We start from the raw sequence: 27979 nt of genomic DNA, 5'->3' as shown, positions 1-27979 counted from the left end.
TAGCTGCTTCCAAACACATTTATATCATTTAATTCTCAGCACAAGCATGCAGATTAACTCCTGCCTTAAACAACTAAAAATATGGACAAAATATGTGAAACAACAGTTTAAGACAGTGGACATTAGGCAATGAAGACAGAGATCATTAAGAGACAAGAACAAAATGAAGTGACCTCTATGATTTCCCCAGCGTGTTGCACAGAGAGAGTTTCCAGGCCTCAGCACAGGGAGGGGAACTCAGGCAAAGCATGGTGATCTCCCTGAGTCGAGGAGATTGAACTGGGAATCCAGGGAGATTATTGCAAACAGAGTTTCTATGCCAGAGTACTGGAAAGAAGAAAGCTACACAGAGAAAGAACTTCAGAGATCTGCAGAGGGTCCTCTACTATTATGTAGCTGAGTATTGATGTCTATGTGTGTCTATAAACTACCCAAGCATTAGAGGTAATAATCCCTGGAGCTCATACAGGGCTGGGAATATTTCCTTTTCACACCAGCCAGAGGAGAAAATCTAATAATTCATAGAGCATCGGATAGAGTAATCAAAAGAGTTTTGCCTTAGGAAAAATTAGCCTTAGATTAAACCCTGCTCTGGCTCTGCTGAACAAAACTTAAAAACAAGAACTAAAAAGATAAAAAAATTCTCAAGTTACTTAACTGCATCCAGAACAAAAGTCAAGAATACTCATAGGAATGAAAAATATTTATCACCTGGTAAAATTCACAATGTCTGGTATCCAATAAAAAATTACCCAATATGCAAAGAAGCAGGAAAATCATAATAAAGATAAAAATCAATCAACAAAGCAGACCCAGAAGTGATGCAGATAATATAATTAATAGATAGGGACATAAAGACAACTATCATAGTGGATTTCATATGCTTAAGAAGCTAGAGAAAAGATTGAACATACTAAGTAGAAACACAAAAGGAGAACCAAAATTAAACTTTTATAGATTTAAACTACAACGTCTGAGTTGAAAAAAATCACTGGACAGGACCAGTGACAAATGAGACATTGCAGAAGAAAAGATTAATGAACTTGAAGACAAAGCAATAGAAACTATTCTCAATGAAATACACAGAGAAAAAAAGACTAAAAATAAAGAATGAAAGAAATGGAGTACCAGTGAGCTGTAGGACAACTTTAAGGGGCCCAATACATGAATTGGAACCATAATTGGAGACAGGAGAGGTAATAGAAAAAAATATTTGAAGAAATAAGGAAGGAAAATTTTGCAAATTTGATGAAAACTCAGAGATCTAAGAATTTCAATGAACCCCAAGTACCAAAACATGAAGAATATTACACAACGGCACATCACAATCAAATTTCTAAACACCAGCAATAAAGAGAATATCTTAAAATCTGCCATAGACAAAAGACACATTTTATGTACACAGAAACAAAAAGAAGGATAACATCAGATTTCTTGTTGAAAACAATGCAAGTAAGAAGACAGCGGAGCAACATCTGAGAGAGAGAGAGGAAAAAAAAAACTGTCAACCTAGAATCCTATACCCAAAGAACATATCTTTTTAAAAAAGTGGAATACATTCTTTTTTGATACATACTAATGATGAAAGAATTTATCAGGAGCAGACTTGCACCACAAAAAATGTTAAAGGAAATTCAATTACAGGGAAAATGATATCAAATGGAAATCTGGGTCTATACAAAAGAAGGAAGAGCATGTAAAACATATGATTTCACTTATATGAAACTCTGAAAAATGCACCCTAATCTGACAGAAGATAGATCACTGGTTGCCTGGGGAGAGAATTTGGGAGGGTAAGGAAAAAGGGATTGCAAAAGGGGCATGAAGGAAGCTTTTGGGAGAGGTGTACGTACTCATTATTTTGACTATAGCGATCATTTCACAGCTGTATGTGTATGTCAATAATATCAAATTGTATTTTTGAAATATGTGAAGTTCATTGTATGTCGATTATTTTACCTAAATAAAGGATAATTCCCAGTCACACTAAAACATTCTTTTTAGAAAAAGGAAGAATAAATACATTTCATAAACAAACTTTGCTAGGGCCCTTTACAGTTTACAATGCACTTTCACACCCATTCATCTTATTTGATCATCTGAGCCATCAGAAAAATGGGGCTATTAATGATTACCTTGGCTATTCTCCCAGGATTGTGGAGAAGATCAAATGAGAAGATGATATGAAACCTTAGCATAAACACACATGAGATACTGTGATGCTATAAGGTGTGCACCATGCACAATGCCAGCTCCCAAAGGTGCTCAAACTCCAGTAGAAAAAAGAATTATTTCTACATTTCTAGCCCCCTTTCTAAGGGATTTTTGTTTGTTTGCTTTAACCTCTTTCTTTTACAATGTGGGAGAATAGCCACCCAATTCAGGAGTTTTCTAGCACTTGTAAACTTTCAGGGAACAGGTTCGAATTTAAGGGGAAAAATTAGTTGTTTTCACATCACTGATTGCAATCTCCTTTCTTTGGCAGCCGTGAGACTGTTTCCAGGTGGCTGTTACCAGAGAGCTGATTTCAATGACGTTTAGATGGATGCCTCCTGAGCAGCATGTTGTCTTTTATGTACAACTGTTCAGGGCTTTTCAAGACCTTTAAGTTCTTATTAAAACAGTCTATTGTGGAATGCTCTGTTATCATTGCTAAGGGCTGTTAAATCTTCAGTAGTTGGATTTTATAGCACTTAGCAAATGTAAAAAGAGCATTCTACATCTGCCTCCTCCTCTCCTCTCCCATGTTACCAGCCTACTTTTTCCAGTGCTCATTACTTTTTCTTTGGCTTATTGCAACAGGTATCTAACTGACCTCCTCTCCTCTTATCCATTTTTATACAGAGCTGTCAGATTACTCTTTCAGAAACAATTTTCTTCCTTGTTCAAGAATTTCTTCAACAGTTCCCTATTACCTGAAGAGTAAAAACTCCATCTGTTAAGCCTTTCAAAGTGTGCTAGCAACGGATGTTTTCCATCCTCCTTTCATGTCTACTCAGTACACAGACCACTACTCATTGTTTCTTTGAATGCTCATCAAAACCTACCACCTCTCTACCTTTGCTCATGCTGTATCTATGTCCCATTGTTCACATTCAAATGCTTTCTCTTTGTCAAAGACTTGGTCTAAATGCTGCCTCTTTTGATAATCCCAGTCAGAAGCCAGACAATTTCAATCTCCCTCTCTCTCCACTCCCTTCTTCTCTCCCTCTCTCCTCTGAACTTCCATAACACTTTACCCATAGTTCTTATATAGTACACATAACTTTCAAATGTCACTATTATTAGCACTGAGTGTGTCTTATCACTGTCTTGAGCAATGCCTGGTGCTCCATGTTTCTTTAATAAATGAATGTATGACTGCATACTAACCCTAAGTTCATTAAGGGGAAAAACTTGGTTTTAGCCATTTTCTACTCTGCACAACATTTAGCACAATAGCTTACACAAAGGAGATGTCCAACAGGCGCCTCTTACACAAATGAAGATTCTGTAAAATGTCTAGCACTTGGACCCAATTCTTCCAAACTGTTAACCCTTAGGCAAGGAAGTAGTTAATTGTTCTATGTCCTTTCCAATTAGTCCATCTTCTGCCTTCAGTCTTATTTGTTCACTGTCCCATAGAGAAAAATAACGACCCAAAATAAGCAAAGGATCAACCATGAAACTTTATCTTCAAACCACCCTAAAAGGCAAAGGGCTTCACTTTATATTTAAGAGAAATCATTCCAGTTCCAATTGCCTCAGTCTCCCCAAATCTGAACTTTTACCAGGAACAAGTGACTTTATGCAGAGTAGATCTTACTATCTCCACTCCAACTACCATAGTATATAAGCCACTATCACTTCTGGATTAGACTAATGCTATATTTCGCTAACTAACCACTAGTCACCACCCTTGCCCATACCCTTCAGTCCATCCTTTACCCAGAAGTGACATTTCTAAAATGTATATCAGATCATGTCACTCTACTCCTTAAAACCCTTCAATTGCTTTCCATTGTATCCAGAATAATAAACTCATTACTACAGGCATATCTTGGAGATATTGTGGGTTCAGTTCCAGGCCACCATAATAAAGTGAATATTGCAATAAAGTGATTTGCATATTTTTTGATTTCCCAGTGCATATAGAAGTTATTTTTACATTGTACTGTAGTCTATGAAATGTGCAATAGCATTATGTCTAAAAAATGTAAATACCTTAATTAAAAATAGTTTATTGCTAAAAAATGCTAACCATCATCTGAGCCTTCAGTGAGTTGTAATCTTTTTGCTGGTGGTGGGTCTTGTCTTGATGTTGATGGCTGCTGACTGATCATGGTGGTAGTTGCTGAAGATTGGGGTGGCTGGGGCAATTTCTTAAAACTTAAGACAACAATGAAGTTTGTTGCATCAATTGATTCTTCCTTTCATGAACAATTCTCAGTAGCATGCAATGCTGTTTAATAGCATTTTACCCACAGTAGAACTTCTTTCAAAATTGGAGTCAATCCTCTTAAACTCTGCTGCTGCTTTAACAACTAAGTTTATGTAATATTCTAAATCTCCTGTTGTCATTTCAACAATCTTCATGGCATCTTTACTGGGAGTAGATTCCATCTCGTGAAACCACTTTCTTTGCACATCTATAGGAAGCAACTCCTCACCTGTTAAACTTTTATCATGAGATTGCAGCAATTCAGTCACATCTTCAGGCCCCACTTTTAATTCTAGTTCTCCTGCTATTTCCACCACATCTGCAGTTACTTCTTCCACTGAAGTCTTGAGCCCCTCAAAGTCATCCATGAGGGTTAGAATCAACTTCTTCCAAATTCCTGTTAATGTTGATATTTTGACCTCTTCCCATGAATCATAAATGTTCTTAATGGCATCTAGAATGGTAAATTCTTTCCAGAAGGTTTTCAATTGACTTTTCCCAGATCCATCAGAGTAATCACTATCTATGGTAGATATACCCTTACCAAATGTATTTCTTAAATAATAAGACTTGAAAGTTGAAATGACTCCTTGATCCAAGAGCTACAGAATGAATTCTGTGTTAGCGGGCATGAAAATATTAACCTCCATCAGAGCTCTTGGGTGACCAGGTACATTGTCAATGAGCAGTAATATTTTGAAAGGAATCTTTTTTTCCTGACCAGTCAGTCTCAGTAGTGGGCTTAAAATAGTCAGTAAACTGTGTTGTTAAATAGATGTGCTGTCATCTAGGCCTTGTTGTTCCATTTATAGAGCACAAGAAGAGTAGAATTAGCATAATTCTTAAGGGCCCTAGGATTTTTAGAATGATAAAGGAGCTCTGGCTTCAACTGAAAGGCACCATCTGCATGAGCTCCTAAAAAGAGTGTGCCTGTCCTTTAAAGCTTTGAACCCAGGCATTGACTTCTCCTCTCTAGCTATGAAAGTCCCAGATGACATCTTCTTCCAATAGAAGGCTATTTCATCTACAATGAAAATCTGGTGTGTAGTGTAGTCACATTCATTAATGATCTTAGCTAGGACTTCTAGATAACTTGCTGTAGCTTCTACATCAGCACATGCTGCTTCACCTGGCTCTTTTATGTGATGAAGATAGCTTTTTTCCTTAGGCCTCATGAACAAACCTCTGCTCGTTTCAAACTTTCCTTCTGCAGCTTCCTCACCTCTCTAAGCCTTCACAGAATTGAAGAGAGTTGGGACCTTGCTCTGGATTAGGCATTGGCTTAAGGGAATGTTGTGGCTGGTCTGATCTTCTATCCAGGTAACTAAAACTTTTTCCATATGAGTAATAAGGTTGTTTCACTTTCTTGTCATTTGTGTGTTCACTGAAGTAGCACTTTCAATTTCCTTCAAGAACTTTACTTTTGCATTCACAACTTGCTAACTGTTTGGCATGAGAAGCCTAGCTTTTGGCCCGTCTCAGGTTTTGACATGCCTTCTTCACTAAGCTTAATCATTTCTAGCTTTTGATTTAAAGTGTGAGACTCTTCCTTTCACTTGAACACTTAGAGGTCATTGTAGGGTTATTAGTTGGCTTAATTTCAATATTGTTGTGTCTCAGGGAATAGGGAAGCCCAAGGAGAGGGAGAGAGATGGGGGGAATGAACAGTCAGTGGAGGAGTCAGAACACACACATTTATCAGTTAAGTTCACCATCTTATATGGGTGCAATTTGTGGCACCCCAAAACAATGACAATAGTAATATCACAGATTACAAATCACCATAACAAATATAATAATAATGAAAAAGTTAAATTTTCCAAGAATTACCAAAATGTGACACAGAGACATGAAGTGACCAAATACTGTTGGGAAAATGGCTTTGATAGACTTTCTCAATGCAGGGTTGCCACAAATCTTCAATTTGTAAAAAACACAATATCTGCAAAGCACAATAAAGTAAAATGCGATAAAACAAGGTATGCCTGTATAGATTAAAGGCCCAACATAATTTGGTACTGTTTACCTCTCAGACTTCATTTCCCTTCACTACCTCTCCCTCACTTATTGTGCTGTAGTCATGCTAACCTTCTCTCCTCTGCTTGAACATGCCAAGTCCGTTTTCGTCTCAGGGTCTTTGACTTGTTCTTCCTTATTTTGGAATGCTCTTCCTATAGATGTTCACAGGGAAATCCCCTTCATATTGTTCAAATCTCAATTCAAATGTCAGAGAATAATTGCTTTCCTAGCAACTCCAGGTACGTTAGCTGTTTTTATCTTCTTCATAGTATTTATTGGTACCTGATATCATCTGTTTACATATATATCATATTTTGCCACCTTCAGAATGTAATATTCTTGATGGCAAGAATTTTGTCTGCCTCAGTCTTTGCCATATCCTCAGCAACTTAGCATTCTGATTATCAATAAATTAATATTTAATAACTGACTTCCATAGTTGTTTTTGAGCATCTACTTTTTTTTTCTTCAGATCTTTATTGGAGTATAATTGCTTTACAATGTTGTGCCAGTTTCTGCTGTACAACAAAGTGAATCAGCTGTATTTATACATATATCCCCATATCCCCTCCCTCCTGGGACTCCTTCCCACCCTCCTTATCCTGGCCCTCTAAGTCATCAGCCATCATCGAGTTTATCTCCCTGTGTTATGGAGCAACTTCCCACTAGCCATCTATTTTACATTTGGTAGTGTATGTATGTCAATGCTACTCTCTCACTCCATCCCAGCTTCTCCTTCACCCCCATGTCCTCAAGTCCATTCTCTACGTCTACCAGGTTATGTACTAGATGATGGGGATTCAAAGTTAAATAAGACACAGTCTTTCCCCTAAGGAGTTCACACTGTTGCAGGAGACAGATATGGAAAGAGACAGTGTCATGGTAGCAGGAAGAACCAGGCGTGGCGGAAGCACTGAGGAAGTGGTGCCCAAACCAGCCTAGGGCAGAGTGGGGAAAGAGGTCAGGGAAAGTTTTCTAGAAAGAGGTTATAATTGAACTGGAGCTTTAGGGTATGAAGATATGTGTTTGGTGGGTGGGGGTGGAAAAGGTAATTCTAGTCAGAGTAAAAGGCATAAAACACCATGGGCACGTTCTGGGAACCAGAATTAATTTAGTGTGGTTAGGACATGGTATGTGAAGGAAGGATTGGGAAATAATGTTGAGAGGTAAAACAGATAATCAAGGCCTTTAATGCTATAAGTAAGGAGATTTGGAGTTATCCCACAGGCAATTGGGAACTACTTAAGAACTTTAAAGGAATACATTGGGTAGTAACATGCATTTTCCATCTATGAAGGCAAGAGAAGTTGCCATTAAGCCCAAACTTTAGCTGCCACAGATGCAAATACACTGATCCTCAATCTCTGTGCTGTGCCTGGTGGGCACAATCCTCATGACTTAACACCTACCAGAAAGATAAAGGGCTTTGTCCACCATGTACTCTTCAGCAAAGCGAATGTGACAAAAGTTTTTTTTGCTCTTTCGAATAGCAATGATCTCTCCACACTGCTCGAACACTTCCACGATGATCTGCTCTGTCCCATTTTCAGGCAGGCCGCCCACAAATACTGTTTTGCATCCTGGTGGTCGTTCTCGGGTTGCAGGAGGTGGAAGATCTAAGTGTAAGGGTAAAAGTATTTGAAATTAAAATGTTTGCTTGGAACAGACCTCTTGGAAACTTAACACATCCCAGAGATAGCCCTACTGTTCACGTCAGACTTTTGCCGAAGAGTCCCAGAAGCATATGTCCTCCAAGATGCTCATCTCTGCTCCATAGCAAATTGGTTGCATGAACTTGAGAATTTTTATTTAATGATTTGGTCATTGTGATTTATGTATACGGGATAAAGACTCAGACCCATCTGTCCCATCAAAAGTTCTTTAATTTTGTTCTTTATTTTTGTTGTGACAACCAAGTTATGCCCAATTTTCAGTCATTTTTATTAAGAAGACAGTTAGTGGAAAGAAATCCCACTCGGTTTAAACTCTTACTTTTGGGAATTCTTAGAACCAGGGTCCTTGAGAGAAGGGTTTGTTTAATTCAGCTTGTAGTTATTGTATTCTCTCTGTTCATGTTTACTGAAAGAACTATTTCAGGATTAATTTGACAGTGAAGGGGTGAACATTTACAAAAATATTTATAGCTATCAGAATAATTTGGTTGACAAAATCAGCCAGAGTACAAACCATCCCTTTTAGGTTTTTTGTTTTTTAATACCGGTGAGCTTTTCTTCAGATTCTTTGCTGGAGAGGTGAGGTCCAGAGCCAATCATGCAGCATTTAGAGGGAAAGTAATCTAGTCTGGGAAGTCACTAAATAAAGTGAGATAAATTTGGCTGTACAGAGTTATTAAAAACCTACTTAATGAGATGATTCTCCTTCTGCTTAAAAATGTGCTTTCTACTCACTTATACATAAAGCCTGTTGTATCTGCCAGCTCCTTGTTGCTATTTATACGTATCAAAGCATTTTCCAAGCAAAATCCTACAGTTCGTAGCCCAACAAAACAAAGCATGAGGGTCAAGGGTTTTTCTAGTGTTGGTTTGTATCTACAAGGATTTATTTTGTGTAATCCGTTCTTCCCATTCAGCTCTTAACAATAATTCTCCCAGCTCAAGATTTGGAGAGCTCAACAACCAGCTCACATGCAAAAATAAATGTCTCATTTGTAGATTAAGCCAAGACCCCCATCTGACTCTTATCCAAGTTGGCAAGCAAATGATTTGAGAGCTGCCTTGGCGCTTAGCATCTTAAGCTTCCTCACTTTGGTACCACTGTCTGTCTTATCAGTGTGGGTCAGAATAATCAAGTTCTCATGATGACCTCTTTCCCTCCATTTAGTCAATAAAAGGGGTAGAGGGATTCAGGGAACCTACAAAATTTCTGTTAAAATTTTAAATGTCTGTAATTTCAAGAACTCACTGTATTGGTTTTTTTGTTCCATAGGAGAAGTTTAAAGGGAAAAAGAAGATAGCCTCGTGACCAGGAATCTGAAATGGACATTGGAGAAGTTATAGTTTTAGCTAAAAAGGGAAAAAGGAGATCCAGAATTTCTTGAGACTTATGCGTCTGAGTTTTTAAGAACTGGAAAGGATTCTAGATATCACACTTCCAGTGATACTCAACTCTGGTAGCACATTAGAATCAACTTGGGAGTCAAACAGACAAACAATGCCTGGGTCTCACTCCAATGAGTCCGATTTAATTATTCTGGGGTGCAGCCTGTGCATTACTTTTTTTTTTAAAGCTCCTCAGGCAACTCTAATGTGTAGCTATAGTTGAAAACCACTGACTTGGCCTAAACTTCTAATATTACAGAGGAAAAATCTTAGCTGAGTGAGGTTGGGTGACGTATTCAAGGTCACCAAATCAGATGGAAAGAAAAAGAACATGAACCTGGAGCAGTTAAACCTGGATTTAAACTTTAATTACTCACTGTCTGTATGACTTTGGGAAACTTATATAACCTCTGAGAACTTTGTTTTTTCATCTTAAAATAGGGATACTGTCCTCTACCTTACAAGGGTTATTGTAGGATAATTGATAATCTACTGCCTATATTGCATGTGGTATAATGCCTAGCACTTGACAGGTTCCCAATAAATTGTAGTTATTACAATGTTATTTTTATTTACTATTATAGAACGGGGGTTTCCTAATTACCAATCTGAGGCTGTCTAAATTGCTACCACAAGTCTGGAGTGGAGTGATAGCTAAGACCTGGACTTCTAAACTCTCATCTCCTTGCTTTATCCAAATCTTTAGATAAGGCTGGGTTTGGGAAGGAATCACGCTTATGCGTAGAGAAACTGTTACCAAACCAAACTTGGGTCTGTTTCACACCCCACCCCCACCCTCAGCAGGAAAACCAATCTACAAAACCAGGTTGTGCTGAAGGAAAGTACAGCATTTATTGCATGCACTAAGCAAGGAGAATGGGCAGATCATGCTCAGAAGACCTGAACTCCCCAATGGCTTTCATGGAAGGGTTTTTAAAGGCAACATTTGGGGTGAGGGCTGTAGGGTGTATGACTTTCTTCTGACTGGTTGGTGGTGCGGTAACAGGGTGGTGTTTCAGGAATCTTAATCATCAACCTTCTGGTTCCAACCAGTCTGAGGTCTACATGTGGTGAGCATGTAGTCACCATCTTCCACCTGGGGTGGGGGGAGGCTCAGGGAGAAGAGGGTGCCTTTGCTTCTGCATAACAACTCAAAGATATGTGTCAGACTGTTACGCATATTCCTTGAGGAGGAACTAGGACTGTTTTACTGCTGAATTATCGTTCAAGCTATCCTGGTTAACTGCTTTTCCTTTGTTTCTGTATTCCATCACTTCTCCAATTAGTAACTGCTTGTGCCTGCTCTTTGGCACTCAGGGAAGGCGTAGGAGACCAAAGCCTTTTCCTACAAACAAGAAACAGGGGACACAGAGGGCCTTTTGTACCCTGTAGGGCCTTGCAGGGTCCTGCTCAGTTTCAGAATCTACAGCTGTGAAGAAACATATGATTTTGACCATGGAACACAACCTAGCCACTGACTGTATAGGTAAAGGATTTTCAAGAACATCTGTTTAGAGCCATGTTTCCAAATCTAAGGCTTTAGAATAAAATCCTATCTTAGAATCCTTTGGAGGTTTACTATTTAAATGAATTTGATGGTAAATAATCTTTTTATGAAGCAAATAATCACCGTTTAATATTATTTGAGTTAGCTGAGTTAGGACTACCTTTAGGTCTAGAGAGACTCTAAGGAATGTCTGGTTACTGCTTGTAGTTACATGTAATACTGACAACACAAAGGCTCTTTACCTGACTACATTTGTGGGATTTAGAAATTCTGTGATGAAATCATTACCCTTTTTAGATGCTGTGATTATTCTGTGGTAACTGTCTGCTAAGTAAAGGCACATAAAAGCCACTAAGAGTAGTGTCAAGAATGCTGGGGATTTATTTATTTTCCTTGGGTAAATGTAGCATTTGCTGAGATTTAGGTGTATGCTACCAGCAAGGCAATGGGCTGTACTATCTTCCTTAATGGATAGTATTGATACTTGTTCTTTAATTAACAGCTCAAAGTACTTTCTTGTCTGGGTCTGATTTTCTAATCCCACTGAAAAACAGTGATCTGGGCACAGCAATGCTAACTTCATAGGAGAGCAAATTCAAAGTCTACCTATTAATCAGGTAACGTGCTAAGCTTCTGTAACACCCAGATCACCACTCTGGATGGAGAAGAAGAAACTTCCACATAAAATGATTCAAGATAACTGGGAGTATAAAGCACTCTAATCTCTGGTAATGGAAAAGGAGGAGCTTCTAGTAATTCTAATTACAACTAAGCACCCACTCTGGGGAGCTGTGTTGGGGCAATCAGCATTAACATCAAAGTCACTGCTGATCTTTGAGAAGTGAGGCAGGGAGCAACATAGAGGCCCAATAAACCACTTGCATCTTGCTTTTCAAAGAAGCATCACAGATCACTCAACTGGTTTGCCAGAATTTGCATAGTGCAAAACCTTTGAGTTGATTTTATTAGACAGCCCAAGATTGAAGGTCCCCTAGACAATCGGCAGGGGTCAGATATATTTTAATGTAATCCCAACTGATTGGAAGTAATCAGAAGGCCAGCGAATCTTTATTAATTCTCAATTTATCCACTTTCCCTGATTTTCTTTATAGAACCCAGCCCTAGGAGCCAAAATGAGTTCAGCCTGTTTTGAGATGGTAAGATGAAATGATTGCTCTTTTTCTGGCTCCTGGGTGCTTTCCCACATGCCTGCACACAGATAGCAGATGATATTCCACCATTTATTTCACGTTCACTGTTATTTCACAGTAGATGAAAAATGCAACCTCTCCATACAGAAGGTCTATCAGCTTAAGTGAAAAATATTGACAGAATTGACTTCTCTGGAGAGAGGGTGCTGTCCTCTTCTTATACCACCAACTGAGGACTGTTAATTGGGAATGCAGTAAATCTCTGATAGCCACCCTGTGAAAAAAAGTACCTGTGTTCCAGAGAGCTTTCTTTTGCCATATCTCTGACTCCTAGGAATCAGAGGATGTTGCTTCTAGGACAATGGGGTGCTCATTCACCATTTATCTTTAGGAAGCTGATGCACAGTCAGCTCCAGTCTAGTTTGATCTATTGAATTTTTAGACCAGAACTGATTTTGCCTAGTCTAGATCAGAAAGGTTAAGTTACTTACCCAGGATTTCATGGTTATTTAGTGATGGAGATCTGGGATATGAAAACAGGCCTATGTCACATTGGGGATCTTAATTATTATACCATACTGCCTGTTCCACTGAAGGCACAAAGCTCTGTGGGCCACCTACCAAGGGCAAATTTGCCCTTGCTTTTCCTAATACATTTTGAGGGACTTTCGCCTAGGTGAATAATTATTGTGGTAACTACATTTTTAATGTTAAGAATCATATTTTTAGAACTGGATGAAACCTTGGAGGCATCTAGGCTAATCTAATCCAATAGCCTCACTTTACAGACAAGGAAACTGAGACCCACGGAGGTCATGTGACTAGCCCAAGATCCCTCAGGTAGTTGGTGACAGAGCTGGGAGTAAAACACAATTCTCTCGACTTTTAATCTGGTAGTTTGTTCACTATACTATATTTCTGTTTTTTGCAAATTTGATGTAAATCCATTTAGAAAAGTCAATTGGTCAGTTGGGTAAATGTGTCTGAAGCTCAGAAGAGAGCCATGGACAGAAAAAATAGATTCAGAAGTTGTCAGCATGTGATGTAATTACCTCATGCTCTCTTGGTTTGATTTCTAGACCTCTGACTTCTCCTTTTGTATTCATCCATCCATCCCTCCATCACTCAAGAAATATTTATTGAACATGTACTATATGTTGGATACTTTTCTCAGTGCTGGGGATATATCAGTGAACAAAACAGACAAAAATTCCTGCTTTTATGGAGCTTAGATTCTATAAATTGCATAGTTTGTTAAAAAGTAATAAATATTAAGTGAAAAATAGAGAGAGTAAGTAGGATTGGGAGTGTGGCAGGGAAGGCTGAACTTTTAAATAGGTTGTCAGGGTTACTGAAGAAGAGACATTTGAGCAAAGACTTGAAGGAGGCAGGTGAGTTAGCCATGCAGGTATTTAGGGGAAGAGTATTCTAGGCAGAGGAAGAGCCAATACAAAGGCCCTATGGTGGAAGAGTGCCTGGTGTGTTTATGGAACAGCATGGAGGTCAGTGTAACTGGAACAATGAGTGATGGAAAGGAGAGTAGTAAAGACAAAGTCAAAGAGACAGTGTGAGAGAGGGAGGTCTTTCTGTGCCATTAAACAGACTTTGGCCTTTATTTTGAATTTGAGTAGAGGAGGGACATGGTCTGACTTAGGTTTTAAAAAGGATCACTCTGCCTGCTCTCTTGAGAATACACTGTAGGGGGCAAGGGTGAAAGAGGAAGACCAATTAGAAGGGTAAAGAAATAGTTCAGAAAATGTATTATCATGGGTATAAACTGGGTCATAGCAGTAATTATGAAAATAGTAGAATTCTAGTTACATATTTTAAGGTAGACCTGACAGAGTTTTCAAACAGATTAAATATGTGTGTGAGGGAAAGAGAGTAGGTAAGGATTATCCTTAAATTTTGGCTGAGTAACTGAAAGGATGCAGTTGCCATTATCTGAGATGGAGAAGGATAGTGCTTGAGAAGGTTTGGGGGCAAATATTAAGGATTTTGTTTTGAACATATTAAACTTGAGATGTCTATTTGACATCTAAGTGGAGATATCACATAAGCAATAGGATATGAGTTTGGGGTTCAGAGACAAGCTCTGAGCTAAAAATATAATTTAGAGTATCATTGGCATACTTTTTTTCAGCCATGAGATTGGATGAGCTCATCAACAGTATGAGTACAGATAGAGAAGAGGTCCAAGGACTGAGTCATGGAGCTCTCCAATGATAAGAAGTCAGTGAGAACAGAAGGTTATCAGAAAAGGAGACTGAGAAGGAACAACCAGTGTGGGGAGGAAAACCAATAGTGTGGTGTCCTGGAAGCTAAGTGAAGAACATATATCAATGAGTAAGGAGTAATCAACGGTGTCATATGTGGCTGTTAGGTCAATTAGGAAAAGAATTGAGAAGTGACCACTGGATTTAGTATTGTGAGGTCATTAGTGTTCTTTTTTTTTTAAGGTATGAAAAAAGTTTACAGCAACTAGTAACATAAAATAAATACATATTATAATGTGGTATGATTATTGTCTATCAATTTATCAAACATTTTAAAAGCATACTATGTAAATATAATTGTTATTGTCCTTATAATAGACTGGTTTCCAGGTATGAATGAGAAAACTTCTGTAACTAACATTAATAGTGCTACATAGATTGGTGTTCTTAAGCAAGGGACATTTTGATAGAGGGGTGGGACAAAAGCCCAAATGAAGAAGATTTAAGAAAGAAGTGGAGAACTGGAAACAGTTAGTAAAGATTAATACTTTTGAGGACTTTTGCTGCTAAGGGGTATACAGAAATGCAAACTCCCCTTTCTCTCCTAAAATTTGAAATGTTAGAATTCCTTAGGGTGCCCTTCTTGGTTATCCTCCGTCTTGTTCTATATAATCTCTCTGATGGTCATTCTAACACCTTCAAATGACCTAATGTTTCAAGAAGGATGAAGGGCCATTAGTTCTAAATATAGTAAAGAAATAAAGTAATTTAAGGACTAAATAGTATCTATTGGATTTAGCCCCTAATATTTTACTGGAAATGCATTAGAATGATGAATGATTAACTACTGTTTTAATTTCGGTACCTTCCACGTGGAAATGTTTGGGAAACAGTAGCCTTGGAGTTGGGCTGGAGAGGAGAGTGAGATTAGAAAAGTGTTGAACTTAGGACTTCCTTGGTGGCCCAGTGATAAAGAGTCTGCCTTCCAATGCAGGGGATGTAGGTTCGATCTCTGGTCAGGGAAATAAGATCCCACATGCTGCAGGGCAACTAAGCCTGCATGCCACAACTACTAAGCTTGCGCGTGCCTCAACTAGAGAGCCTGCTTGCTGCAAACTACAGAGCCCATGAGCCCTGGAGCCTGTGAACCACAGCTAGGAAGAGAAAACCCGCAGGCCACAACTAGAGAGAAACTTGCATGCCACAATGAAAGATCCCGCATGCCACAATGAAGATCTTGCGTGCCGCAATTAAGACCGGACACAGCCAAAAAAAAAAAAAAAAAAAAGGTTGAACTTCACTAAATTGTGGGTAAATGGCAAGTAGAAATGATAGATTGAAGATGGTTGGTCACATGATGCTACAGAGGCTGAAAAATTAAGATCGCATTTCTTACCACTCAGTTCTACAAGGGTTAAGTCTTAGCACTGCATTTGTTGACCGACAATGCATCCTGAGAAGAATTCAAGATGAAAAACAGGATAAGGCACTCTGTGATTTGGATAAGCAGGCCCTATGGATAGTTAGATGCATATTTCAGGAAGAATTTTAATGACCCCAGATTGTTGAAGCTTCCCATACATAGGAAAGCACAGTTAAAATCATTAACTTGAGATATCTGTTCTTTGGATTAGCGGTAATTATTTACTAAGGTGTATGCTAGACTGCACATATTTCCTCACCAAAAATCATAGATAAACTGGCCTCTCCCCTACTGTTCAGAGTAGTTTTACTCATAGCTAACTGAGTGGCTTGTCTCCTGGGCTTTAGTCCTCAGCAAGACCCTGAAGAAAATTTAAACTCACAACTCTATGTTGTGCGTCTTTAAGTTGAAAAAGCAGACCACTGAAAGGCTTTTGAAGTCCAGGATTTGGACTCTGAATCTGTGGGCAATGGGAGCCCCAGGACTTTTAGTGTTCTGTATATGTGACAAGGACCCAGATAAAATGTTAGGTGGGAGAGAGGGGAAAGAATGGATGGTAAAGATACATTCTAATGAAAAATCAAGACAGAAGCAGATCAGATGGGTGCATAAAGAGACTGTGAGAGTTCCTAAATCACATGACCTTATTGCTGAGAGGCCACTGAGAGCAAGAGAATATACCAAAGACAGGCGGGAGTAAGTATTGGGGTTTATAATCAAGGCCTTATCAGACACGGTTGGTAGGCTCTGGAGAAGATAAGTCAATCATACCAAATTCCTTCTCTTCGCATCAAACTTGCTCTTTCCATTCACCTTTACAAAGTCTTGGGGCTGTTAACAAAAATGGCACTTTTGCCATACTCTCAGCAGAGAAACAAGGGAGGCTTCTCTGTTAGTGTTTTCCCGACCCAAAAAACCTGAGCCCCCTTTCAACAAAATTCAAGTTCTAAAAAGGAGCTAGAACACCGGTTTACTTTAAGCTGTATCAGGAGTGTTATATTTTGAATTCAATTTCAAAGCCAGTTTCCTTCCCAGAAGCCACTACTTTACAGGCACTAATTGCCCTGACAGCATTCTTAACACAAAGATGAATAATTAAAGGATTGAGACACCAAAACATTGTGACTTGTGTGGAGAAAAAGCAGAATATTACTTGGATTTGGAGGGAAGAGTGTGCAGCTTTTACAGTGTATGATCTCTTTTACTACTGGCATATCTGGTGGAATTGGAGGAGGTACTATTCCCAGGCCAGGCATCATTGGAGTTATTGGTGGAATTCCAGTCATCATTCCAAGAGCAGGATCAAAGTCTAAAAAAGGAGAGGAAAGAAAGGACAATAAATTACACCAGGCAAGATCAAGTAGAGGCAGAATGCTACCTTATAAGCTTCAAACCAAAGGTCTTTCTAAGACAGAGGCAAAATATTTAAGAAAACATATTCTTAGCATTACCAAGTCTTAAATATTATAATTGCACATTTTCCTTTTGGGCTAGGGCTGTTTGTTTTTGTTTGACCAGGGCCTGTTTGTCACTACATCTCATTTTGACATCCAAGGCCTTTTCTAATATTACTGTGCCTTGTCCATTGATCTTGCCTTCTGCTGCTCCATTCAGACAAGGCTTCTTGTAACACTTCCTGTCTTTTTGTAGTATAGCATGGTGTTAAGAGTATACAGTTTGGGGGTTCAGGAAGACCTGGGTCCTAGTTCTGCCCTTTGATTAGCAGGATGAATCTTGTGAATGTCCATTTTTTCATTTGCAGAACAGGGTTAATTCTACCTACTTTTATAGGGAGCTCTGAGGAATAAACAAAATGATGAATGAAAAATGCCTAGCATAATGCATAGCACAAAAATGCTCAATAAATAACTATTTTCTGTGCCTTTGTTCCTGTTGTTCTCCCTGCCTGCCTGGAGTCATTCAAGCCTCCCCAAATTCTCCCCATGGTTCAAGGCCTGGCTTAAAGTCCCACTGTCCCTGAAGAACACCTTCCAGATAATTCTGGTTCATTCTTATCTCTTTATCCTACAACTGTTCTACACCTGTTGCCACCAAATTTTATTTTGCATCATCTTTTGTTTCATTCAGGGGTGCTTCTATGATGTGTGAGAGCCCCCAAACAAATATTTTATGGGGCTTGTCTAGATACACAATTTGACTCACCCCAAATCAGCATCAACACTATTCTGGTAGCCCCTTGGAGACCATGAAAGAAATACCATACCATATAGCTGGAGGGATTTACTTGCCAGGATACTCTCCTGGAACCAAGACTCTGGGAGGACTCCACAGGCACGAGTTCTGAAGTTTCTTGGGGCATCTAGTTGAGTCCACATGTGGGGTAAAGGATTGAAGAGTGCCTCAAAGGGGAGAAATGGGGACTGAGGTCCACATAGGTTCAATTTGAGATTGGGGCTCCTTGCTTAGATGACACTGCAGGCCTTTGTCAGTCCCAGGCACTGGAGGGGAACCTAGAAAATTTTGAGAAAGGTGCTTCTTGCCATCAAGACCCACAGAGGAGCTGCTCTGAACTTGGGGCACCTACCCTGATGGCACTACCTACCTGGCCAGTCCTCAGGTCTGGAGAGGGACTTAGAAAATATTTACATAGTCATTCCAAAGCATGGGGTCCCCTGATGGTGAGGGCCCACAGCAGGGGCCCCGCTTGCCTGGGTCTAAAAGCGGTACTGATTTCATTGTTCACATTTTGTCTCTATAACAAAATGCATGTTTTTTGAGAGAAGGGAGTGCATTCTACTTCATTTCCCCACCTCTCACCCCTGCCCTCTGTTATAGAATGCACAGTGTACTGCAAAGTATTTCATAAGGTGTTCTGATAATGTAGGGGTAGTCATGGTAGCAGTGGCAGGTCCTACTCCCCAAAACTTTACCCTGCTCACCACTCAGGCCCAAGGGACAGAGCCTTTAAGTGTGTCCTCAAGATGGCTCTGAACCCCTGGGGTGTTTCTCTATGATGTTGAAGGAGGTGTATCTAAACAGTGGGAAGAATTTGCGGTTCATACAGAAGCAGAACTTCAAGTACAATAGGCCCGGAAGGAGGGAGTCTTGTGACTGGGCAGATAGGCAGGTGGGTAGCACATAAGCATCCCCCACTGCAAGCCAGTCCAAGAGAGCAGAGCATTCCCCATCCTCCCACATGCCTGTCATGCTGAGATGCCAAGGCCCTGAACATGTTTGGGAAGGGAAAATTGTCTTCTAAGAGGAAATTTTATTTTTCTGAAAACAAATTTACTTTTAGCCCTCATATGTTATCTCACCCAACATGTAAGTATCCATGCATGCCTGTGCACACACACACACACACACACACACCTTCCCTTCCTCCCTGTGACTTTCATCTCTCTATTCTCCTCCACATGCTAGTTTTATGACCTTGAGGGATGTTTCTTAATATGTGTGTGCCTCCATCTCCTTTTTGGTAAAAGTAGGGATAAATAATGACATTTACCCCAAAGGATGAAAGAACAGACAGATACGAAAACCTCTGGCATGATAGATGGTGGTCCTGATAGGTAAGTTTCCTTCCATTCAAAACATGCATCCACATAGTAATAAATTCACATATTCAGGCATTCACTTACACATCCCACAAACATTTGTGATACCCTCCTACATGTCAGGCTCTATGCTGGGGAGACGGGGGTCCAGGTCTTTTTTTCCATCCTGGAGAACTTAGAGCCCCTGACACTCTGTGTTTCTATGCTGTAGAATAAGAGCACTGTGGTTAAGAATGCCATTTATGTCTTTGGAAAATTTGATTCCTTGTGTATAAGATTTTGGAAAAATTGTTAACATCATCTCCCCCATTTACAAACTGTTAATTTTCAGTAGGAAAAGATCAGATTAGATTGTGTACCAACTAAACAATCCCATCTATTTTCCTCCTCCCACAGAAATGTTTGTCTTCCTTTTATTGCTCTGCCTGCCTCCTCATTGTTATTCATATAGTTCTGTCACTCACAACTCTACCTTACCACAGATTACAGAAACATCAGTTCATTAAACAAGCTCTGCCACTTCGACTGAGAAAGAAATGCCTGTCTCTATGTACTGTCTACTAATAAATGGAGACAAACAAAAAACAAATACACAGGATAAATATAACTCCTGACTGATGTACTCACCACTGTGCTGTTTGGTATGATTACATTAATATTTTATGAAATTCATTTAAAAGCAAGTGTATTCATGACATATGGCTAAAGCCAGAGTAGATAATCTCCCTTTCTTCTTTGCATTCAATATGCCAAGGGTTCCATAGGCTACACTGCCTAGCAGGGCTTGCTAGAGGGCAGGCTGTACATTGTAAATGACATTTCAAGGGCTCCTATCACATTGATTATTTCTTTTATTTTCAACCATTAAGACTAAAGTAGACTTGAATTTCCAATACCAACCAAGAAAATAACCATTTGAAATCATGGGCCTTATACAAGTATTGCAGAATTGAAAAAAATCAAAGTCCAACACTTTAAAATACATTGGGAATAGAACACCAGAGAAATTCTCTTCCTTTTCCAGGCCCTATTCTGGCTTGAGAAGTACAGCCAACATGTACATAGTATTATCACTTATGTTAAGAATTTAACATGAAAAGATACTCAACATCACTAATTATCAGAGAAATGCAAGTCAAAGCCACAATGAGGTATCACCTCACACCGATCAGAATGGCCCTCATCACAAAATCTGGAAACCACAAATGTTGGAGAGGGTGTGGAGAAAAGGGAACTCTCCTGCACTGTTGGTGGGAATGTAAGTTGGTACAGCCACTATGGAAAACAATTTGGAGGTTCCTTAAAAAACTACAAATAGAACTTCCATATGATCCAGTAATCCCACTCCTGGGCATATACCCAAAGAAAACCATAATCCCAAAAGAAACATGTACCATAATGTTTATTGCAGCACTATTTACAATAGCCAGGACATGGAAGCAACCGAAATGCCCATCAACAAATGAATGGATACAGAAGATGTGGCATATGTATACAATGGAATATTACTCAGCTATAAAAAGGGATGAGATGGAGCTATATGTACTGAGGTGGCTAGACCTAGAGTCTGTCATACAGAGTGAAGTAAGTCAGAAAGAGAAAGACAAATATTGTATGCTAACTCACATATACAGAATCTAAAAATGGTACTGATGAACTCAGTGACAAGAACAAGGAAGCAGATGCAGAGAATGGACTGGAGAACTCAAGGTTTGGAGGTGGGGCGGGGGGTGAAGGGGAACCCGAGGCGAAGCGAGAGAGTAGCACAGATATATATATAGTACCAACTGTTAAATGGATAGCCAGTGGGAAGTTGTTGTATAACAAAGGGAGTCCAACTCGAGGATGGAAGATGCCTTAGAGGACTGGGACAGGGAGGATGGGGGGGACTCAAGGGAGGGTGGGGGGGGGGAGTTGAGGGAGGGAGGGAATATGGGGATATGTGTATAAAAACAGATGATTGAACTTGGTGTACCCCCCAAAAATAATAAATAAATTAAAGAAAAAAAGAATTTAAACTTCTAAAGGAGATTTGAAATCATTTTATAAAAGGGTTGTGGAAAAGGCCAACGTATTCCCCGAAAGTCCTTTCACAATAAATACCCTGTTCTGTTTTGTTTTTACCATCTCTTCTTCTAACACCTTTTCCTTACTGCCTTCTTTTTTCTAAAAAATAAATTTATTTATTTATTTATTTCTGGCTGCATTGGGTCTTCGTTGCTGTGTGTGGGCTTTCTGTAGTTGCAGCGAGTGGGGGCTACTCTTTGTTGTGGTGCTTGGGTGTCTCATTGCAGTGGCTTCTCTTGTTTTAGAGCACAGGCTCTAGGTGCGTGGGCTTCAGTAGTTGTGGCACACAGACTCAGTAGTTGTGGTTCATGGGCTCTAGAGCACAGGCGCATGGGCTTCGTTGCTCCATGACATGTGGGATCTTTCCAGAGCAGGGATTGAACCTGTGTCCCCTGCATTGGCAGGCGGATTCTTAACCACTGTGCCACCAGGGAAGTCCTACCCTACTACCTTCTTGACTCTTGGCATGGCCATTGGTGGGAAAGTCATAAGATGTTGGTTTGTATTCCCTTTTCTGATTCATACACTTTCCAAACTCCCAGCTTACTAGAAATGCTGCAAATGCCACTTTTCAGTTAGGCCAGCTTGCTCCTCCGAGTTGCAGCTCTATTACATCTCTATTACATAATTTTAAGTAATGTTTCAGTGTAGCCTTAAGTATTTCTGCTGCCTAGCAACTTGCACTTAACTCAACCTAGAGTAGTTATCTAGTGATATTATCATCCTCCATTCTCTGTACACATCTAGGCCAGGGAGCTACAACGGAGGCAAACATCATTTCTGTGCTGCTGTCCAGTCATCCATACGTCTATCCATTTGCATGTCCTTCAATATTTTGATGCCAGCCCCTCTGCAGGTGTTGGGGTTGAAGGAATGAGTAATATAAAATCCTTGACCTCATAGTTTAGTTTAGGAACAGCCATGCAAACAGTTATAATGCTTTATCATCAACTATTATCATCACTATAATTCTTTATTGGGTGCTTACATTGAGCTAGGGACTGTGCTAAGCATTTTATATAATCTCATTCAAAAAGACCTGTGGACTAGGTACTATTATTATCCTTCATTTTATAAAGAAACTGGGGCTCAGAAGGGTTTAGTTACTTGCCCATGGTTACACAGCCGGTAACCCAGGCAAGACCAAGGATTCAAATCCATGTTGGTTTAACTCTAATGCTTTTAACCACCTCACTGCCTCTTAATGTAGTATGGCAATTGTTTTAACGGATTAATTTAATTACAGGTATAAGGTGAAGCAGGTACACCTGAAAAACATGGCAGACAAATAACAAAATGCTTCTATATAATTTTTTTTTCCAAGTGTGGTGGATTAAAGGTGGATACAAGTTCTTTGATTCCCCTCCCGTCAAGAGGTGAGGCCTATGCTCCATACCCTTGAGGATTTTGTATGGGCTCTAGAACCACTTTGACCAATAGAATATGGCAGAAGGGATGTTGTGCCCGTTTTCAGGGTCAGGCCTTAAGAGAGAGAAAATTTCCACTTATCTCTGGGAACACTTGCTATGAGAGCTTCAATCACAATGTAACATGTCTGACTACCATGATGGAGAGACCATGTGGAGAGGGCCTTGGTATAAATGAAAAGGGAAGGATCAAGCTGAGCCCAGTGTTTTATCTGTCCCTGCCAAGGTTCCATGTGTACGAATAAAGTTGTCTTGGAACCTCCAGCCTAGCCTGCCACAGCTGAGGCATCCCAGTTGATACCATATGGAACAGGATGATTGCCCATTTGAGTCTTGCTTAAACTCTTTATCCGGAGAAATCTTAAAATATAATAAAGTCATTATGTCTTAAGCCACTAAGTTATAATGTGTTTGTCATACAGCAATAGGTAAGCAGAATATGCAGCACACCTGAGGAGTGGGGTGTGATGGGTTAACAGAGTTAGCTATTTTCAAGTAATTAAAATAGAAAGTACACTAAGCACCTAACTAGACTGACATTATTTTTCTGATTATTGAAAAGGTGCTTTGGGATCCAGCAGGGCCCCAGAGCCACTGTCTTGAGCAATTGTTGTCACTGTACTATTGCTGTGTAGAAGGACCAGCTGGAACAATGCCAGATGACAACACACTACCAAATGTACTAAGGCTACAGATGTCTGCAAAACACTAGAAACTTTAGAGGTTGCCCATATTTGATGCCTGACAAAGACACCACATAGGCAAATTTTATGGTTCAACCATTGATATTTTCTGGCAGACCAGTTCATGATGGCTTTCTTCCTATAGACAGCAACCAACTGTTGTGGCAGGGAAGGAGGATGGTGTCCACAACACTATTTCCCATTGATTGGGTGTATATGAATTTCCAGGTTTTATATACATCATCTCATTTAAATTTCACAACAATCCTAAAGAATGGCCAATATTATTATTCCCTATTTTACAGATGAGGAAATTGAAGCTTACAGCGATAACACAGTAAGGCCACACAGTAGGTGGCTTTAGCAGTTATGCTCTCAATCATTAGTCTACTCTGCTTCTCAGAAAGTCCATGCGTCCACAGGAATAAAAGATACTTCTTATCGGATTAAGCTCTATTATCTATCTACTCAACCTGTACAGTCCTTCAAATGTTCCTGTCCAAAAGGCTACCTTAGGGTTGCTTACCTCTACAGCCAAAATTTCCTGTTGAAATATTAAATATATGTATTCTCACAGCATCAGATAATTTAGAGGCCTCTATTCTTTTTTTTTAATTTGTAACAATTCCTGCTCATTTTCATTTTTTTATTTTTTTAATTAAAATTTTTTTTACCTCTTTATTGGAATATAATTGCCTTACACTGTTGTGCCAGTTTTTGCTGTACAACAAAGTGAATCAGCTGTATTTATACATATATCCCCACATCCCCTCCCTCCTGCGACTCCTTCCCACCCTCGCTATACCAGCCAAGTCATCACCCATCATTGAGTTGATCTCCCTGTGTTATGCAGTTGCTTCCCACTAGCTATCTATTTTACATTTGGTAGCGTATATATGTCAATGCTACGCTCTCACTTTGTCCCAGCTTCCCCTTTGCCCCCCACCCCGTATCCTCAAGTCCGTTCTCTATATCTGCATCTTTATTCTTGCCCTGTCACTGGGTTCATCAGTACCATTTTTTTTTTTTAGGTTCCATATATATGAGTTAGCATACGGTATTTACAGGCCTCTGTTCTAAATCCAGAGTCTCAACTTTGACTCACAGGAGAAGTTGGAATTGTGGCAATGTATAAACGACACAGGCAGATATAGGAGCTGATATATTTACTATCCTGCTTACCTTTTTCAGAACTGGACCCTGGTTCTGGCTGGCTGGAGGCCCCTTCGTATCCTCAGAGAGCCTCTCTCTATACTTAGTGACTTCTCCCCATCCAAGTGCACCAAGTCCATTAAAGGCATTTCCAATCTTTTAGGTATTCCAGAGACCCTTGATCACCAGGAGGTAGTTTGTATTCACAGCAAAACCACTATGCAACTACGGATTAGTCTAAAATAAGTGTTCCAAATAGGATCTAATTATATATGCATAATTAAGCTATTTTATAGAAAATTATGATTCCAATTCAGGTATACATTTCTGGTACATTATTGTGATTTCTTTCAGTTCCTACAAAATTCATTGGAAAATTAAGAATTATGCCTGGGTATTGAGAAATTTTAACTCACTACAGTCCTGGCTGCTTCCTCTCTACACAGATGCTTGAAAAGACTTTTCAGGCAGCCAACCTGAAGAGGGAACACAGATTTCTAAGGACTAAGGACAGCTTGGCCAAGCTGTGAGATGATCATGAACTTACCACAAGCCCCCTTGGAAATAGAACACAAGTTTCTAAATTTCTGCACACTGACTCTCAATTCTACCAAAATCTGTCCAGCTTCTCCAGAGGATCATCAAAACCCCTGTTTCAGGCCAGTTGGAGAGTTGAGGCAGGGCCTGGTTCATGTACAATGCCAAACGAGGTGGCAAGCTGAGCTTGGGTGGGTTATGTGGCATAATTTCAGCCCATAAAGACTCTCTCCAGTAAATACCAACTTTGATCCCAAATTTCAAACCAATGAAGCTTTATTTCCTTAGTATAAGTTTTTGCAAATATCTATCTTTCTAGTCCACCTTCCCCTATTCCTTCCTATTTTGTTCTTTGTGTTCTTGCCTTGTTAGAACATTTGACAGATTCAGGGTCATGCCCCTGACTCTCACCTAGGGATGTCGTGAATACCTTTGGCAACGCATTAGGGAGGACAATTCACACTACATCTTTGGTTCCTACATTTCTGGATTTTAGATATGAATGTGTGTGTGTGTGTGTGTATTTAAGGTTGTCAACCTCTTAATTTGCCGAGATAAACATAAAAAAAAATAACAAAAACTAACCATGTACCATTCATGCAATTTATAAAAGACAGAACATTTTAAAACCAAAAATATAGGAAATTTATAATCTCCAAATAAAGCACAGTCCTTTCAATTGAGTAAATTTAGCTTCATGAAAAATTCACTGTATTCTTAGTTTCTACATTTTGCAGTGGATGAGGGAAAGCAATAACAGCTGGTCCTGGGCCACACCCCAGTGTTTGCGGTCTGGAGATGACTCAAGTATCTCACTCAGTTTGAACCCCTATGTATGAAGATCCCTATGAAAACATTCTTTCAGAACTAAAGTGTCAAACACACACATGTTAAGCGCCATGAAAACTTTGACTTCTCCAGAGGATTGGTATATTTTCTTTTCAGGGAAAATGCAAATTGTATCACTGATCAGGTTTCCTTTTTTGTTTTGGCTACCTGGTCACAAGTGCAGTTCACCTTTAGAAACTCGGTGGGATCCTACGACCTACACATCCGAATTATAATTAACCTCCCTACCTGGGCTTCACCTTCTATCCTCGTTTATATTTTCCCAGATGATGGTTTATTTTACTTGTAATTTTTCTCTTTTACTGTAATCTTTGTTATAAGCTGCCTCAAGTATTTTGTGGAATGGGGTGATGTAAATCAGCTCAGTATTTAAACATTGTCCCCACACTGTATAGTCTTGCATACCTTCCAGTCATTGGTGTACCACTTCCTCTGTCTGGGCTGGTCTTAGTTTCTTTTTTTCACCTGACACTTTCCTATATATCCCTAGACACTGAGCTCAAATGTTGCCACTTCTGTCAACCTTCCCTGATCATCACTACCTAGCACACCTTCCATCCTACCCTGGCTAAAACAATACTTTTCTACATGTATCTACTATGACACTTGCTACATTGTAGTGTAGTGATGTGGACTTTGCTGCCTCTGCCCCTGGATTCTGAGCTTAAAGGCAATGATTGAGCCAAGCCCATTTGACCTCGCCTATCCCCTTGACCTAGCTCAATATATTTTTAATGCATGGATGGGTGAATAAAAGCACAAATGAACACAATGTTTAGGAAGTCTTTGAGTTGTTGAGGGTTAAAAGGCAGCTCATATACGAGAACAGGTTTTATTAGGGAGAAAGTATGGGGGTTCTAAAAGTACTGGAGTCACTATGAGGGAAGGAATCTTTGTCTTTGTTCACTGATTTATCCCCAGAGCATCTTGCAGTAACTTGCATACAGCAGGCCTCAGCAAATATTTCTTGTATGAATGAATGAATAAACCATCTCATTCTATTGGACTCTTCATAATAGTTTCCATGCGGAAATCTTGAGAGTCCCATCACTTGGTAGGAGTCAAGCTTGTTTTGGAGAGACATTAGTTCTATTTGGTACAGTGGTTTATATATTACTGGCTCTTGGTGAAGTGTCCACCATGATGATGAACAGTGCTCTCCTTTCTCAGGATCTCAACCTTATCTGCTACTGAAGGCATATTCTATTTGTGGAAGATATTAAAATAAAAGAAACCCAAGTCCAGGTCTCCTCAAGGAGCTTGGAGAAGAGTGGCCTATCATGTGTCACACATCTTCATTCTTTCTTTCTGTTCTCATCACAGTTTGCCTGCTGCGTCCAGTGAGAACTGCCTCCTTAAGAAGGATGATTCTCATAGATGGCAGAGTCTTGCCCTGGGAATAGGGTCTATGAGTCCATATTTTCAAATATCTCTCATTATGGAGAAGGCATAATCAATACTGTGGAGATACCATAATGAGGGACACTTCTCCTTCTTTGGGACTTCACAGACTCCACATTTGGATGTTAAGGATATTTTAATTTCGGGGGAAATAAAGGAAGCAGCACACAGTATTCAGTGAGTACCTTTTAATCAGTCCATTCTTAGATTCATCTGGGATGATGGGCAGAACAATGCTCCTTAAAAAGGTGGCCTGACTCTTTTTGGTGCCTCCCTTCATGTAAAAACTAACATTAATCTTATTTGACCAGCTTGGAAAAGCAAATACTCTTGCAGGATAGACAGGTGCTGGCCAGAGGGGACCTTCTAATCTGCCGTCATTTTGGATTAACTTTATTGAACAGCAGTTGTACAAAAACCACCATGTTAGATGAAAGGGAGCTCTACACCAAACCCCAGAGATGGCCTGTCTCTGCTCCCTGCTCAATGAATATAAAAAGCTAGACATTGCCCTGATGACAAGTATGTGTCCAAGAGATTCAGCATCCAT

General features: G+C 39.6%; 1 protein-coding gene across 7 annotated transcripts in view; it reads right to left on the bottom strand.

Annotated features, from left to right (window-relative positions):
- ENOX2 (ecto-NOX disulfide-thiol exchanger 2) overlaps positions 1 to 27979 on the bottom strand; it is a 281772-nt gene that overhangs the window by 51631 nt on the left and 202162 nt on the right. For all 7 annotated transcript variants that reach the window (XM_057718174.1, XM_057718169.1, XM_057718171.1 and 4 more), the window contains 2 exons: positions 16949 to 17104; positions 7849 to 8055 (listed from right to left, as the gene is read on the bottom strand). In XM_057718174.1, the coding sequence (XP_057574157.1) occupies positions 7849 to 8055; positions 16949 to 17104 (363 nt within the window). The remainder of the gene's footprint in view (positions 1 to 7848; positions 8056 to 16948; positions 17105 to 27979) is intronic.

This window comes from Hippopotamus amphibius, chromosome X (genome assembly GCF_030028045.1).
Source record: "Hippopotamus amphibius kiboko isolate mHipAmp2 chromosome X, mHipAmp2.hap2, whole genome shotgun sequence".
Classification (NCBI taxonomy): Eukaryota; Metazoa; Chordata; class Mammalia; order Artiodactyla; family Hippopotamidae; genus Hippopotamus; species Hippopotamus amphibius.
The sequence above is the reverse complement of the archived record's forward strand: the minus strand, read 5'-3'. Positions and strand labels throughout refer to the sequence as shown.